The 17,298-nt window shown below is 46.8% G+C and overlaps 1 protein-coding gene across 2 annotated transcripts in view; it reads right to left on the bottom strand.

Moving 5' to 3' along the window:
* The window catches only part of LOC124553656 (neprilysin-2-like), a 255,589-nt gene that overhangs the window by 107,459 nt on the left and 130,832 nt on the right, over positions 1 to 17,298 (bottom strand). For both annotated transcript variants that reach the window (XM_047127538.1, XM_047127539.1), the window contains exon 3: positions 1,699 to 1,833. In XM_047127538.1, coding sequence (XP_046983494.1) covers positions 1,699 to 1,833 — 135 coding nt within the window. The remainder of the gene's footprint in view (positions 1 to 1,698; positions 1,834 to 17,298) is intronic.

Genomic DNA, 17,298 nt, shown 5'->3' with positions numbered 1-17,298 from the left:
CGCTATGGAAAATTATTAAGCGTAGAGAGTAGTTCACCGCAACGGTTTCTTTTAACTGTCGATTTTCTCGACAACGGCTGAGAAGTGCATCTTGGTGCTTTGCCACATTACACCTCTGGCCATGAGCTTTTATTGTGCGCAGTATGAATCGAATCTGAATTTCACAATTGGCGGCCTCCCCTTGTCAGTTCGTGAGCGCACCTGACGGTTGCGACATGTCTGATCGCCGAAATATCGTGCCCGTTGGACTCTATGACCCGGCACTATACCCGTGGACTGTTTCCCTGTTTGAGTTGCTCTTTCATTTGGTGTATTGTTTACAATTGTAAGTTGAAAGTAATAAATGCTATGACGCCTTAAAGCCGGTAAGTTCATTTTGAAACACCATGTAATGCGTATTTTCGCCTTTCTCGTTGAGGCGGCATGAAAAAAAAAATCATTCCGCCTCAACTTGAAAGGCATGTCTGGCAGCAAAAAAATGGTTCAACTGGCTCTGAGCACTATGCGACTTAACTTCTGAGGTCATCAGTCCCCTAGAACGTAGAACTACTTAAAGCTAACCAACCCAAGGACCTCACACACATCCATGCCCAAGGCAGGATTCGAACCTGCGACTGTAGCGCCTAGAACCGCTCGGCCACACCGCCCGGCTATGTCTGGCAACATTTTGTAGTACTATTGTCTCATTAGGTGGAAAGAGGAGGAAGATGGTATATAAAGCACTACTGGTCCCTTTCCATTATCGTGCATGTTTAATGATTGGTTGGAGATAAGGAGGGAGAGAGGGGGGAAAGGGTGTCACTTGTTGTGTACATCAGAAATAAAGTAATTTGACACAATTTTTATGCATCATTGTAACACTACGCACTGACTGCTTGTAAAGAGGAGGGGTTAGGGAGTATAAAGCTCATGACTGGTCTGTTTCCAAAATCTTGGATTTTTAATACTGTTATGTGATTGGAGGGAGGCAAGGGTGAAGGAGGAGGGGGAGTCGGCCGGAGTGGCCGGGAGGTTCTAGGCGCTACAGTCTGGAATCGCACGACCGTTACGGTCGCAGGTTCGAATCCTGCTCGTGAATGGATGTGTGTGATGTCCTTAGGTTAGTTAGGTTTAAGTAGTTCTAGGGGACTGATGACCTCAGAAGTCAAGTCCCATAGTGCTCAGAGCCATTTGAACGATTTTCGAGGAGGGGTAGAGGGAGAGGGAACTGGAATTTCATACTGTCGCGACTGTGTTGGTTCGGCAATCTCGGCTTTTTTTCATTGGTTGTTTAATTTTTAATACTGCACTGTGATCGGCTGGAGATAAGAGGGATGGGAAGTGGAGATGAGAGGTTACTCTATATCCAAAATTATTGACTGACTGATTGATTTTATTGATTGATGACGTCAGTAATAAGTCAGGTGATGTACTGGGTTCGAGATCGTCTATGATGCCGTACACGATTATGTTGTCAGCTGCAAGGTCGTTTGGAGGTCGAAGTGGACGAGGTAGTTGTCTGGTCTTTGCCCCCCCCCCCCCTTCGCTCCGCTGCCACTCCTCCTCACGTGCTCCCTCTCCCCACAATACACAGAGCCAACCCCGTCACGAGACCACTGAAGCCTTCAGCTGCTGTGGTTCTCTTACTGCTGGACACGCAGTGTTACTGTGCGTTCCTGATCGAGGGCAGTGAGTGGAGGGAATATGGGCGGTACTGACCTGCGCGCACGCACCCCGGCGTGAGGCAGACGTCCTGGAAGCTGTCGGCGCCGCTGGACCGCGTCGTCACCGGCGCCCGGCCGACTCCCGAGGACGCGTCCCCTCTGGACTCGACTGCCACCGGCCTCGGCGACTCTGCTCGGCAACAAATAGACAGCGGCCAACGATCAGCGAAACAGCGAGCAGTCAGCTGTGGCGGGCAGGCGGCGCACAGGTAGGCGCAGGCGGCAGTTGCAGCAGGTCGCAGATACGGAGGGCTTATGCGACCACACAAAACTTCGTTTCACAGGAAGGAAGGACGGCTAGGGTTTAACACCGCATTCCACTGAAACGTACGGAATATGGGGCCCAGTTTTCTGAACGAATCGAAGAGTTCCAATCAAATGGAATGTAGGAACTTAATCTTTACAGAGGGAAATGTTTAGACGTGAAAATAACTCTGCACATATCCACACGGAGTGTCAGAGGACCATTATTGTTCACACGACATAAACACTGAAGCGCCAAAGAAACTGGTATAGTCATGCGTATTTCAGCCGTGGTAAAATTTGCTGTTTTGAAGAGCGCGCCGCAGAGCGTACTGTGAAGCAGTCGCCTTCCGTTTCTGGCGGTGGCGCCGCTGTGGCAGTCGCAGCTTTGGTGTCTCCCTCTGGTGGGAAAGGGGAGAGGTTGCCTGTTCACGTGCACTTAAGGGGCGCTATGAGCTCGCTATAGCCCCTCCCCCCCCCCCCAAATTCCCTCCAGATCCTTGAGCATCATGCGCTCCACCTCGCATTCCGTATACGCCTCCCATCCCCCACGTGGATCCTCTATGATCTCATTCCTTTCCCCCATCTGCTGCTATTCCTCGAACATATCCGCATCCTCTACACCTCCCGCCGCCTTGAACCCCCTCACCCCCTGGTTGCTCCTCTCCTCTCCCATCCCCACCCCCCGCCACGTCTTCACTGTTGTGTCCCCCCTACCCTCCACCTCTACACCCTACATCTCCTTTCCCAAGTTGGCTTCCATCAACTCCCCCTCCCAGATGGTGCCCTCTCTCCCTCCATTTATCCCTCCTATCAACTCTGCTCCTCACTCCCCTCCTTTCCTCCATCCTTTCCCTGGGCTCCCTCTTCCTCCCCCCTTCCATCCTGTGTTTTCTCCCCGCCTACCCTCTCCCTTTCTCCCCCCCCCCCCCCCCCCGAGTCCTTTTGTACTCCCCTCCTCTGCCTTTCCCACTCCCTGGCACGTCTGCTCAGCACTCCCCAGCCCTCTTATGGATCCTCCTCTTCCATTGGCTCCTTTCCCCCCTCCCCCTTCACTTTTCCTCTCCTTCCCCCCTTTTTTTCCCGTCATCTGACCAGTTTCCCCCCACCTGCTCTCGGTTGTGGTCTGTCATATTTGTGCCAACTTTTTAGTGCCGTGTTTCAGAGAGTGTTCAGTGTTGTGCGTCTTTCCACAGTGTTGCGAACATACATCATGCTGTCACTGCGTGTGCATTTTATATCTCTTGCGAACAGAACCCAGACTGTCGCTGTGTTTTTTAATTGTCTGTCTCTTATTTTTTCTGCTTCCTGTGTATTTTATTCGCATCATCAACCCTGTGTTTTATGTTTTAGGCTCCAGAATTTTCTGCCATTTTACCTTTAAGTCACCGATCTTATCGCCAACTGTTATTTTTTTTTATTATCTTCATCTTTTTAAAACAAATTCTGTAGGCTGAAGAGCGGCGTAATAAGCTGCTCCCAGCCCGCCCCCTTTAGGGGGAATCGAAACTCAATAAAGGAAAAAAAAAAAAAACTCGCTATAGGAGCGAGTCTGGTCAGTTGGTCAGCCGGGTCAATGTCGGGAAGTCAGTGTCTATCTGTCGTCCGGAGTGTTAGGCCGCCAGCCTGCTCGAGTTTGCTCAGGCAATGGGCATTGTCGGTTCGATCGATCGGTTGGTCGGTCGCGCACTGAGACACCAGATGACTTGTCCGCCTTGAGCGTCGGCGCACGTGAGGTCGCCACGTGAGTCCAGTGGGCCGCGCCGTATAGCGAGGGGTAGTGGCTTCGCGGCCGACACGAGAGCAACAGGAGGCAACCCACGACGTCGGTCTGGCCGGCGCGAGCTGCGACGCCGTGAGACGGGAGATCGGCGCGCCTTCCTGCGTCCGTTGAAGCGGCTGGCAGCGGACGGTTCGGGGGTGCTGCGCCAGGTCTTCGCCAGAAATCGCAGAAGTTAAGTGATTCGTGAGATGCTGTTTCATTTACTTGTTAAATTCTACTTGTTTTCTTGGACAGTCTCTCGTCCCCAGCTTGCTCGTCTGTTTCTCGTCCGCATTTGTTAGGCAGTTAGTGTCTGTCTGTCGGTCTGCCGTACGTTAATAGCTGCCTCTGTCATGTTTGTCGGATTCGGTGTTAACGAATTTATTGCTTAAGGTGTAAAGGCCGAATTCCTGAAATATGTTTTTATCTTGCCTATCATCTTGACAGGCGGTATATGTGTAGTGTAGAGCATGTTTGTACATTTTATGCAAGACTGAATTTCATGGGTTTTTATTTAAACGGTCATTTTAGTATATAAAGTTCCCACCCTTCCACTGTAAGAGTTTTCTTTTAAAAAGAAGTTGTACTTTCGGTGGCAAGTAATTTTTTTTAATGTGAGTGTTTTGTACCATTTCCATCCCTCCTACGGGCTGCATAGTTTATGTGTTGTTAAAATTTTTAGTTTAAAGTAATCTGGTGTGTTGCAGATTTGCACCAGTGTAGTCTTTCAGAGGTTGTTGTGAGCGGTCGTGACTACCGCCGTGTTAAAAGGGGGCGGCAGGCTTCTCTGCCCGAAAGCTCGTACTGTCAACAACAAAAAAAAGTTATTTCTGCCTCTGAATAAATTGTAACTTGGTATTTAGAGTGTACTTTCTGATTTCAATTTTTAAATCTGTTTTTAAACAAAAGGAAAGGGTTTTTAGGAATAAAATTTCCATTTCTTGAAAGAAATTTGTTTTCATCAGTTACCCACTGGCAACTACTTCCACGCTCACATAGTGTTTTTAAATGTGTTTTAATGTTCTTGATGAATAGCTAGTAAATAAAGTAAATTCTTTAAGAAAAGATTTTGAAAGTAAAAACGCGATTCAGTATTCAAATACAGAGATATGTAAACGGGCAAAATACGGTGCTGTGGTTGGCAACGCCTATATAAGACAAGTGTCTCACCCAGTTGTTAGATCTGTTACTGCTGCTACACTGGCTGGTTATCAAGATTTAAGTGGATTAGAACGTGGTGTTACAGTGGGCGCACGAGCGATGGGACACAGCATCTCCAAGGTAGCGATGAAGTGGGAATTTTGTCTTGTAACCATTTCATGAGTGTACCGTGAATCTCGGAAATCCGGTAAGACATCAAATCTCACACATTGCTGCTGCCGGAAAAAGATACCTCAAGAAGGGACCAACATCGAGCGGACAGAATAGTTCAGAGGGACAGAAGTCCAACCCTTCCGCAAATTACTGCAGATTTGAATGCAGGGAGCGGCTGCCCCCATCGGATGTTCGAGTCCTCCCACGGGCATGGCTGTGTGTGTTGTCCATAGGGCAAGTTAGTTTAAATTAGATTAAGCTTAGGGACCGATGACCTAAGCAGTTTAGTCCCATAACATCTTACCGCAAATTTCCAATGTGGATTCCAGTCCATCAACAAGTCTCAGCATGTGAATCATTTAACGAAACATAATCGAAATGGGCTTTCGGAGCCGAAGGCCACTCGTATACCCTCGATGTCTACTACAAATAAAGCTTTACGCCTCACCTGGTTCAAATGGCTCTAAGCACTATGGCACTTAACTTCTGAGGTCATCAGTGCATTAGAACTTAGAACTACTTAAACCTAACTAACCTAAGGACATCAGACACATCCATGCCCGAAGCAGGATTCGAACCTGCGACCGTAGCGGTCGTGCGGTTCCAGACTGTAGCGCCTGGAACCGCTCGGTCACCCCGGCCGGCGCCTCACCTGGGCCTGTCAACACTGGCATTGGACTGTTCAAGACTGTTACAAATTGTGACTGTTTCAAATTGTATCGAGAGGATGGATGTGTGCGGCTATGGAGGCAACCTCACGAACCCGTGGACCCTGCATGTCAGCAGGGGACTGTTCAAGCTGGTGGACGCTCAGTAATGGTGTGGGACGTGTGCAGTTTGAGTGATATGAGACGACTGATGCGTCTAGATACGACTGTGACAGGTGACACGTACGTAAGCATCCTGTCTGATCACCTGCATCCACTTGTGTCCACTGTGCATTCTGACAGACTTGGACAATTCCAGCATGACAATGCGACGCTCTACACGTCCAGAATTGCGACAGGGTGGCTCCAGGAACAGTCTACTGAGTTTAAACACTTCCGCTTGCCACCAAGCTCCCCAGAAAAGATCATGATCGGGCACATCTGGGATACCTTGCAATGTGTTCATCATAAGAGATCTCCACCCTCTCGTACTCTTAGGGATTTATGGACTGCCCTGCACGATTCATGGTGTCAATTCCCTCCAGCACTACTCCAGACATTAGCCATCCCACGTAGTGTTGCGCCGCTTCTGTGTGCTCGCAGTGGCGTTACACGATATTAGGCTGGTGTATCAGTTTCTCTGGTTCTTCATTGTAAATGACAGAGTGGATGACGTCGGAACTCCATGATGCTATTGGTCTTGATGATGCTGTGCATAGAGAAGTCCAAATTCCAGTAAAACTGTAACGAATCCATGAAGACCTGCAGAGGCTGAAGTGTCGTCCACTGATTAGAACTTCTTTGTCATCATATGCAAATACAGGGTGATCATTAATAACACCAACAAATTGCAGGGACGGATTCGTGTGGCTGTAAATGGAAGAAAAAGGTCCTAGGAATGTATGTCTAGAATTCGGTCGTTGCCGCAGTAGATGCCGCTGACGGATGACAGTTCCTCTGACTGCGTGCTGTTAAGTCCCTTGTGTGTCACTGACCGTGTGATCGACACAGCGAACTACAAGCAGCAGAATGGTTCGTCAATAGAGAGGGTTGATAAAGGGAATCCAATAATTGTGACGTTCCGGTGCATAAACCACCGACAAAATCCTTCATGTAGAAAGAAATCTGATGCTGATAATCCATGCACTGACTGCAGGCGATATGAACAGTAGCATCTGTCGTGCAGGACACACGTAATCGTGCCATGGGTTACACCGGCGACTTTCCAGGAGCTTCTTCTAGGGTTCGTCTCAGTACCCTGTAGAACCCAGTCCTCCACCTCCCTGCACGTTTGCCTGTCTGAAAGGACCCGCGATCACACAGACGCCCAAAAAGGGCTCGAAATGTCGTGTGATGTGGTTGGTGTCTGTAAGGGTACTTGTTTCAGAATAGCTGTGCTGCCTCTCGACCTTTGGCCATACACAATGGCCATCTCGGCTTCTTCCCGACACGAATACTGGACCATTCTGCTGCTTACAGCACGCTCGTGAATCACCCAGCATCAACACACAGGCAGCACATGACAGGTGGTCAGATCAACTATCATTTGACAGCGCTATCTACCGTGGCAACAATGCGTTTCCAGACAAATATTCGTAAGACCTTTTTTCCTCCATTTCCGGTCTGGAATCCGTCCCTGCAGTTCGTTGGTTTTATTAATGTTCACCCTGCGTATGTCCAAACTTTTGTTAGAGTACCATATATCTCTCTATCCAAGAATGAATCCCCTAGCGGGGCCTGCTGGTTAATGTGATGTGGCATGTTAATTTTAAGGGGTGGCCGGATTCCCTTCCTGTCACCACCCTGTACCCCTGGGCACGAATTAGTGTAACCCAAGTGCCTGCAGCTAGTGTAATCCATTAAATAGTGTGAATGTGTTCAGATGTCTGCTAGCCATGTAACTGAGGTAGAACTTGGGTACCAGCACGGTATTCACCTAACAGGATGTGGAGAACCGCCTAAAACCCACATCCAGGCTGGCCTGCACACCGGCCCTCGTCGGTAATCTGCTGGGCAGATTCGATACGAGACCAGCGCTCCTACACGAGTCCTGGAAGCAGCGCGGTAGTGGTCTCAGCTACCCTGGTGAGTCATTAGAGTATCATATATATACACGATTTAGGAGACAATCTGAGCACCCATCTTACGTTGCTTGCACCTGATGCTGAGCTTTATCGCCTCCTAAACTCATCAGAACATCAAAACAATTTGCAAAACGATTTAGAAAAAATATGTATATGGTGCGAAAATTGGGATTTGACACTAAATAATGAAAAGTGTCAGGTTATCCACATTAGTGCTAAAAGCAATCCGTTAAACTTCGGTTATGAGGTAAATCAGTCAAATCTGAAGGCCGTAAATTCAATAAAATACCTAGATGTTACAATTACAAACAACTTAAATAGGAAAGAACACATAGAAAATGTTGTGGGGAAGGCAAACCAAAGACTGCGATTTACTGGCGGAACACTTAGAACATGTAACAGATGTACTAAAAAGAGTGCCTACACTACGCTTGTCCGTCCTCTTTTAGAATACTGCTGCGCGGTGTGGGAGTCTTACCAGGTAGGACTGACGGAGTACATTGAGGAAGTTCACAGAAGGACAGCACGGTATGTATTGTCGAGAAATAGGGGAGAGAGTGTCGCTTACACAATACGGGGTTTGGGGTGGACATCATTAAAACATAAACGTTTTTCGTCGCGGCGAGATCTTTTCACGAAATTTCAAATACCAACGTACTCCCTCGAATGTGAAGAAAATTTTCTGAAGCCCACACAGGGAGAAAATATGTTCGTCATAATGTAAGAGAAATCACAGCTCGTACGGAAATTCTTAAGTGTTCAGCTTTACCACACATGGGGTGGTAAACAGATAGTGCTAAATGTTTCGATGAATTATGTGCCAGGCACTTGGGTATGCAGTTCAGGGTAGTCATGTAAATACGATGTACACGTTCTGCCTCTCTGGCATACCATGTTTTGCCTCGCACCCTATACTCTCCCGGCTTTGCACCCAATGACTTCTTTCACTTTCGACGGATAAACAAACCTTAACGTGACAGGCGTTTCGAGAATTATGACGAGGTGACTTTGGAGCTGGAGGTTTCCCGAACTGCGAAAATGCAGACTTGAACGACCGAGGATGAACACCGTCTCAAACTTTCATCCTTGTGGCTGGCCTCTTTCGAGCTCTATTTGACTTCTTGTGTAACTCCATCCGGAGCTTCGGTGGCGCGTCAAACGCTTTGCAATAGGCGTCCGTAAAAAGTCTTTCTGTGCTTCCGACGATAGTACTGCCCCTTAACGCTGTGTGTGCCGTGCTAGTTCAGCGTAGTCTGTCGCCAGCATAACCTTGTACGTTACAGCATTGTCGCTTCTGGTGTTCCACGTGTTACGTATGTGCCGAGGAAAAGAGACGCGGCACTGGTATTCATTAAGCCGAAAAAACAGTACTTTGCGTTTGCGTAACATGGGGGATGGCGTGTTTCTAAAGACTGTAGTCCAGAGCTGGTTGCGAGAACCTTTTGTCTCCGAAGCGATGTGAGAACGTAAAATACTGGGCGGGTCGAGGTGAAGAGGCGGCTGTCACAGCTGATGTTGGATGTTAGCAGCACGGAGATGGTTTTTTAACGATAACGGTTTCTCCCTATGCAGGTGAGCGAAAAATTTTTTTCGCATTTGGAGGAGGACGCTGGAGATTGAAATTTCGAGAAATCTCGCCGCGACGAAAAACGCTTGTGATTTAATGATCTACACGCCAATTCCTGTATCGTATCCGCGGCAGTCTCTCTCTCTATTTTCGACAGTACGAAACGTGCTGCCCTTCTTTGAACTTTCTCGACGTGTCTCAGCATTGTGGAATACCTCAAGGAAAATGATCTACTGACACGCAGGCAACACGGATTAAGAAAATATCCTTCTAGTGAAACACAATTAACTCTTCAAATAACTTAAGGGTTTGCTGCCGGGTGACGTCGTCGACCACCGCCGATATTTCGACAGGAGCACACCCTGCTATTCTCAAGGCACAACTGCAAGGAGGAAGCAATGTGCAAGGGAATTTAATACCCCGGTTCACAGAGGAGAAACAAGGAAGATACCACCACACACAGAACAAGTAACCGCAGAGTCAACACACAACCAAAGATAACCAACATCAGAAATATCGGTAGTGACTATTAATCAACAGGTGAGGTAGCACTACTTCTGTCCCTTTATTTTTTGATGAGGGACGGAGCCGGATTCCAAGTAGCATTTAAACAAAATCCACCATCTCTGTTTATTAGGTTGCTTGATAGCTTGATTTCAACAGCTTCCTTAATAACACCATCCCAATAGCTGGAAAGCCAGAATCTCTGTGTTTGTTGTATTCCATAGGATGACCGGTGTCAAGGCAATGTTCTGCAATAGCGGATTTGCTCGGCTGTTGTAAGCATGTGTGACGCTTATGTTCAGTACACCGGTCTTCCGCAGTCCTGATTGTCTGACCGGTATATGACATGCCACAACTGCAAGGAATACGATAGACACCAGCCTTACGCAAACCAAGATCATCTTTTACGGACGCCAACAGGGCGTTAATCTTAGAAGGCGGTCGAAAAACACATTTCACGGTCGTATTTCCGCAAAATACGGCCAATCCTGTTGGAAATGCTTCCTGCATAAGGCAAAAAGGCCGTAGACTTGGGTGCCACTTCGTTGCTATCGTCACTCACCCGTTGCACAGAAGGCTGATACCGCAACGCAGGCTTGATCTGCCTCTCACTATAACCATTCTGACGAAAGGTGACTTCGAGATGTGATAACTCAGCTGCCAAACTTTCAGGGTCTGAGATAACGTGGGCGCTGTGAACCAAGGTACGAAGCACTCCTTCGCGCTGAGATGGATGGTGACAACTATCAGCTTGCAGATACAAGTCAGTGTGGGTGGGCTTCCTATGAACAGAATGTCCCAACGTGCCATCAGTCTTCCTGCTGAGCAACACATCAAGGAAGGGAAGGCATCCATTCTTTTCCACCTCCATAGTGAACTGAATATTCGGGTGGATTGAATTCAGGTGTTCCAAAAACCGGTTTAAATTCTCACTAGCATGAGCCCAAACAACAAAAGTATCATCTACATATCTGAAAAAAACACAGGACTGTGGATGACCGGTGTATTGAACATAAACGTCACACACGCTTACAATAGCCGAGCAAATCCGCTATTGCACAACATTGCCTTACCAACGGTCATCCTACGGAATACAACAACACGGAGATTCTGGCTTTGCAGCTATTGGGATAGTGTTATTAAGGAAGCTCTTGAAATCAGGCTATCAACCAATCTTATAAACAGAGATGGTGGATTTTGTTGAAATGCTGTCCCTCATCAGAAGACAGAATCAGTGCTACCTCACCTGTTGATTAACAGTCACTACCGATATTTCTGACGTTGGTTATCCTTGGTTGTGTGTTGACTCTGCGGTCACTTGTTCTGTGTGTGGTATCTTCCTTGTTTCTCCTCTGTGAACCGGGGTATTAAATTCCCTTGCACATTGCTTCCTCCTTGCAGTTGTGCCTTGAGAATGTCAGGGTGTGCTCCTGCCGAAATATCGGCGGTGGTCGACGACGTCACCCGGCAGCAAACCCGTAAGTTATTTGAACATTCACTTCACCGGGAAAAGTTAAGGTCTCACAAGTAACTCATCACTCAAAACCTCAGGGCTATAGGGCTGTTGTCGATGTTCAAAACTTTCTCCAACATTTCCTCTCCTGTTAATCTGGCTGTTGCACAATTTGTTTATGGAGAACTTTGAACACCAGGCGTTGCACACTGCCGGTAAAAGACCAGCCAGGTGGTACCTCTATGTCGATGATACAGGGCGACAACTACTGAACTACACGAAATTATCTCGTCATAACGACTGAACTGTTACGTTAGAACGTTCTAACTGCACGGTTGGCCGAGGGGCATGGTAGGAGTTCGTATGCGCATGTACGGTTTGGTTTAGCGATGAAGCCCGGTTTCATTTCGACGGCTCCGTCAGTAAGGGAAACTGGCGCATTTGGGGGACTTGAGAATCCGAATTTCGCGGTCGAGAAGTCTCTTCTCACTCAACAGGTGACTGTGCGGTGTCCAGTGTGCAGTCACGGAATAATCGGTGCAATGTTCCTCAACGGGAGGGTGTAGAGATGGGTCGTTTGCGAACTAACGGGTCCAAAGGAACGGTTCACCACCATGAACGGAACGAGCGAGGAACGAATTCTAAGGAACAGTCTTTCATAGTTCACTTTCTACTTACAGTTCCCGGGAACGGGACACGGTTTGTTTGCATTAGCTTATTTGTTATTTCTTCACTGCCTAATTAATACATGTTTATCTATTCCGCTCCTGGCGGTCAACAAATCGTACGTAATTATATTATTTCTCTGTGGCCAGCCACATAACGGTACAGTTGGCTAAATGAGAGGTTTTGCAGAATCACGAAAATTACAAGTGTGTGAAAATTGTGTTATGAATAGAGTCTCTGTACTGAAGGGGGAAGGCAAGTGCTCCGTCTTGGCGCCCTCCGTCTTCAGTCACCTATGCTACTAATTTTCAATTTTTCATAAGAACCAAACACCGAGCAAAAATGACCCGAGTAAAAATGAACGGTTACCAGAAAAAGAGCGATCACCAGTGAATTAGTTCCCAAGGATGAACGAGTTTGCCCATGTCTAGCACAGTGACTACCAAGGTTTTGGAAGATTATTTCGTCCTCGTTACCCAAAGTGACTCTGATTACGACGAGATTCGGTTCATGCAAGACGGAGCTCGACCCCATCAAAGCAGGAGAGTATTTGGTGTCCTTGAGGAGCACTTTCGGAACCACATTTTGGCTCTGGGGTACCCAGAGGCCGCTGGCATAGGGCTCGATGTTCTTCGGATCTGAACACGTGTGACTCCTTTCTGTGGGGCTGTAAAGACAAGGTGTACAGCAATAACCCAGACACCATTGCTCAGCTGACAACAGCCATTCAGGAGGTAATCATCGATGTTGCGACACTTCAGCGGGTCATGCAGAATTTCGCTATTCGTCTGCGCCACATCATCCACAATGATGACAGGCATATCCAACATGTCATAACCTAAATCCGAATATCTGTAACGACATTTACATTTTGAATAAAGTGTGTACACGCCGTAGTTTGTAAGTAATTTAAGTTTTCTTCATATAGTTCAATAATTGTCAGCCTGTACATAGAGAGAAAGGAACATCGTAATTACAATAAGTGAAACTGGGAGGCTGTCATGGTACGATTGAAGCGTTCGTTTATCCTGCGTGCTATTCAAAAGTGGAACTGTACAGAAATAAAGTGTTTCGATGAACAACCCTCTGCCAACCACTTAAGAATGACTTGTAGGGCAGTGACGTGGATGTAGGTGCAGACCTGTAGATGCAGACCTTACATCGCTCCTGCCGGGACCCTGTGTATCGGGAGAGTGACTCATGCGCGCGAAGTGACAGATGATCTGAAGCGTGTTCAGTCGAGTAAGGAGTTCCAATTTTCATCTGCTAGAGGACAGTAGCGGACAGGACTAAACAGAAAGAACTACACTACTGGCCATTAAAATTGCTACACCACGAATATGACGTCCTACAGACGCGAAATTTAACCGACAGGAAGAAGATGCTGTGATTTGCAAATGATTAGCTTCTCAGACTGTTCACACAAGGTTGGCGCCGGTGGCGACACCTACAACGTGCTGACATGAGGAAAGTTTCCAACCGATTTCTCATACACAAACAGCAGTTGACCGGCGTTGCCTAGTGAAACGTGTTGTGATGCCTCGTGTAAGGAGGAGAAATGCGTACCATCACGTTTCCGACTTTGATAAAGGTCGGATTGTAGCCTATCCCGATTGCGGTTTATCTTATCGCGACATTGCTGCTCGCGTCGGTCGAGATCCAATGACTGTTAGCAGAATATGGAATCGGTGGGTTCAGGAGGGTAATACGGAACGCCGTGCTGGAACCCAACGGCCTCGTATCACTAACAGTCGAGATGACAGGCATCTTATCCGCACGGCTGTAACGGATCGTGCAGCCACGTCTCGATCCCTGAGTCAACAGATGGGGACGTTTGCAAGACAACAACCATCTGCACGAACAGTTCGACGTCGTTTCCAGCAGCACGGACTATCAGCTCGGAGACCGTGGCTGCGGTTACCCTTGACGCTTCATCACAGACAAGAGCGCCTGCGATGGCGTACTCGACGACGGTGCACGAATAGCAAAACGTCATTTTTTCGGATGAATCCAGGTTCTGTTTACAGCATCACGATGGTCGAATCCGTGTTTGGCGACATCGCGGTGAACGCACATTGGAAGCGTGTATTCGTCATCGCCATACTGGCGTATCACCCGGCGTGATGGTATAGGGTGCCATTGGTTACACGTCTTGGTCACCTCTTGTTCGCATTGGTGCCACTTTGAACAATGGACGTTACATTTCAGATGTGTTACGACCCGTGGCTCTACCCTTCATTCGATCCCTGCGAAACCCTACATTTTGCAGGATAATGCACGACCGCATGTTGCAGGTCCTGTACGGGCCTTTCTGTATACACAAAATGTTTGACTGCTGCCCTGGCCAGCAAATTCTCCAGATCCCTTACCAATTGAAAACGTCAGGTCAATGGTGGCCGAGCAACTGGCTCGTCACAAGACGCCAGTCACTACTCTTGATGCACTGTGGTATCGTGTTGAAGCTGCATGGGCAGCTGTACCTGTACACGCCATCCAAGCTCTGTTTGACTCAATGCCCAGGCGTATCAAGGCCGTTATTACGACCAGAGGTTCTGGGTACTGATTTCTCAGGATCTGTGCACCGAAATTGCGTGAAAATGTAACCACATGTCAATTCTAGTATAATATATTTGTCGAATGAATACCCATTTATCATCTGCATTTCTTCTTGGTTTATAAATTTTAATGGCCAGTGGTGTATATTTTTAATCTGCACTGTCTGAAGAAAGAGAAATTTTTCGAAATGTCAAGGATGTGTGTTTTCCCTCAGAAATTCTGAACATTCCCCGACAAATGCGGCAAAACTGCGTTCATTCGATGCAGTCGACACCGTTTCAATTTATGTTGTCTATGTCTGTATGACAGATACCATCCTGCAGCGAGTGATGTCGAGAGCAAATCCGACAAGTAACTGCAGATCACTCTTGTTGTCTGGCACTTTGTGATTTACTATATTACTGTTTGTGAATAACGTCATTCGCATCATCATTTATCGAACTCTGACTTTGGCTTTCCAAGTCTGTCCCTCGTCCTTGAAAATTTGATTAAAAAATTGTAAATACTAAAATAAAATATGAAATTCACTACAAGTTCATGAATACGCACGTCAGTTTTTTCATCATATTACTTCTCAAACGTCATATATGTTAAATAATGCGACCAGAAATGAAAAAAAAGGCAGATTAAAATATTAGTGCTAGCGGGCTTCAAACTGTTGTTAAGTTAGTAGCCTCTGCTTGATTATGCGTGTGTGTGTGTGTGTGTGTGTGTGTGTGTGTTATTGTAAATACAAACCTGCATTGCCGACCGCTGTGGCCGCTCGGTTCTAGACGCTTCCGTCTGGAACTGCGCGATCGCTACGGTCGCAGGTTCGAATCCTGCCTCGGGCATGGATGTGTGTGATGTCCTTAGGTTAGTTAAGTTTAAGTTGTTCTTAGGGGACTGATGACCTCGGATGTTAAGTCCCATAGTGCCCAGGGCCATTTGAACGAACCTGGATTGTGAACTGACAAGCTAAATGTGCTACTGAGCTGAAAGGCACGTCAGTTACATCAAACTGAAAAGAATCCTGCGTGTGTGATAACTGATTTGGCTCGTAAGAAAATAAATAAGCAAACCAATAATTTCACGTACTGTAGACTTGGTCAGTGCGAACTGTTTGAAGAACAAAACCGTAACTGTATAAAAAACCAAATTGTGATGTCGACCTGTATAAGAAAGTAACCTCAAACACACGAAAATTTCTGCACTGATATATGGCGCTCGTAAAATAAAGAAACTGACGGAACCAACATTGCTCAAAGGAAACGAGACAATCGCGTATTGTGATTCTCACCTGCAAAATGAAGTACTGGCAGAAACAGCAACACAGCAAGACTCCGCAAAAGCTCAAAAAATGCTGCTAAAAGCTAACTACAGTTGATCAGGCGAAATTGCGTTCATAGTCTTCATACCGAATATCAATAGAAGACACGACTCAACATTTAGGTTCTGAAATTTCACTTAGGAAGTAATGTAGCAAAGAAAACAATTATAGACTCTAATATGAAAATTAATTTAATCTAATAACTACGATGGTACAGTAAATTAACTCAGAGGATCAATCAATAACGTAATTATCAAAAAGTCGACTGTTACAAAGGTAAAGTGGAGTCTACAAAAGTAAAAATAAACTTTTTATCTCCTCAAATAATAACGTTTTCTCCATCTCCAAACCTTTATCTCCGTATGCTACACAGCAATTCTTCTGAGCCATCAATCCTGCTAGTAATAAAGCTGCAACTCACATATTTCCAAAATAGCGTCCATGCGTTACACTGTACACTCCACGAATCCCCGCCTGCTGCATATCCCCGCTTTCCTCTCTACTGGCTGTCAGAGATTCTACGACTCCATCGTGCTGTCACTGCACACACAGATACTGTTGCCCAACAACTGTTTCTCTGACCACGATTGTTCAAATATATTGTTTTCCTTTACAAATATTAACACACCCAGTAACATCATCAAAAAATAGCCATCTTCCACTGTCGTCTCGTCCACTGCCCTCTAGCAACGAGGAGCGCTACTCACTTTTTTTTCGTTCTTAATCTCGTTCTGTTTGTTGCATTTCTTCAGGGCGGATGTCCCATGACATCCACTCAAGGTCATCGTGGGCAGCTAACTCTCTGACTGAACGCACTAAGCTAGCGTGCGGGCATCCATTTGATCACTTCTCCCGGCACGTATCTCAGCACAGATACGAGGTGCATTCAAGTTGTAAGGCCTCCGATTTTTTTTCTCCCGACTGGAAAGAGATAGAAACATGCACATTGTTTTAAAATGAGGCCGCGTTCATTGTCAATACGTCCCAGAGATGGCAGCACCGTACGGCAGACGGAATTTTACCGCCAGCGGCGAGAATGAGAACTGTTTTAAATACTTAAAATGGCGACGTTTTCCTTACTTGAACAGCGTGCAATCATTCGTTTTCTGAATTTGCGTGGTGTGAAACCAACTGAAATTCATCGACAGTTGAAGGAGACATGTGGTGATGGAGTTATGGATGTGTCGAAAGTGCGTTCGTGGGTGCAACAGTTTAATGAAGGCAGAACATCGTGTGACAACAAACCGAAACAACCTCGGGCTTGCACAAGCCAGTCTGATGACACGATCGAGAAAGTGGAGAGAATTGTTTTGAGGGATCGCCAAATGACTGTCGAACAGATCACCTCCAGAGTTGGCATTTCTGTGGGTTCTGTGCACACAATCCTGCATGACGACCTGAAAATGCGAAAAGTGTCATCCAGGTGGGTGCCAGGAATGCTGACGGATGACCACACGGCTGCCCATGTGGCACGTTGCCGAGCAATGTTG

Source organism: Schistocerca americana, chromosome 11 (assembly GCF_021461395.2).
Source record: "Schistocerca americana isolate TAMUIC-IGC-003095 chromosome 11, iqSchAmer2.1, whole genome shotgun sequence".
Taxonomy (NCBI): Eukaryota; Metazoa; Arthropoda; class Insecta; order Orthoptera; family Acrididae; genus Schistocerca; species Schistocerca americana.
This window is presented reverse-complemented; position numbering and strand designations above follow the sequence as displayed.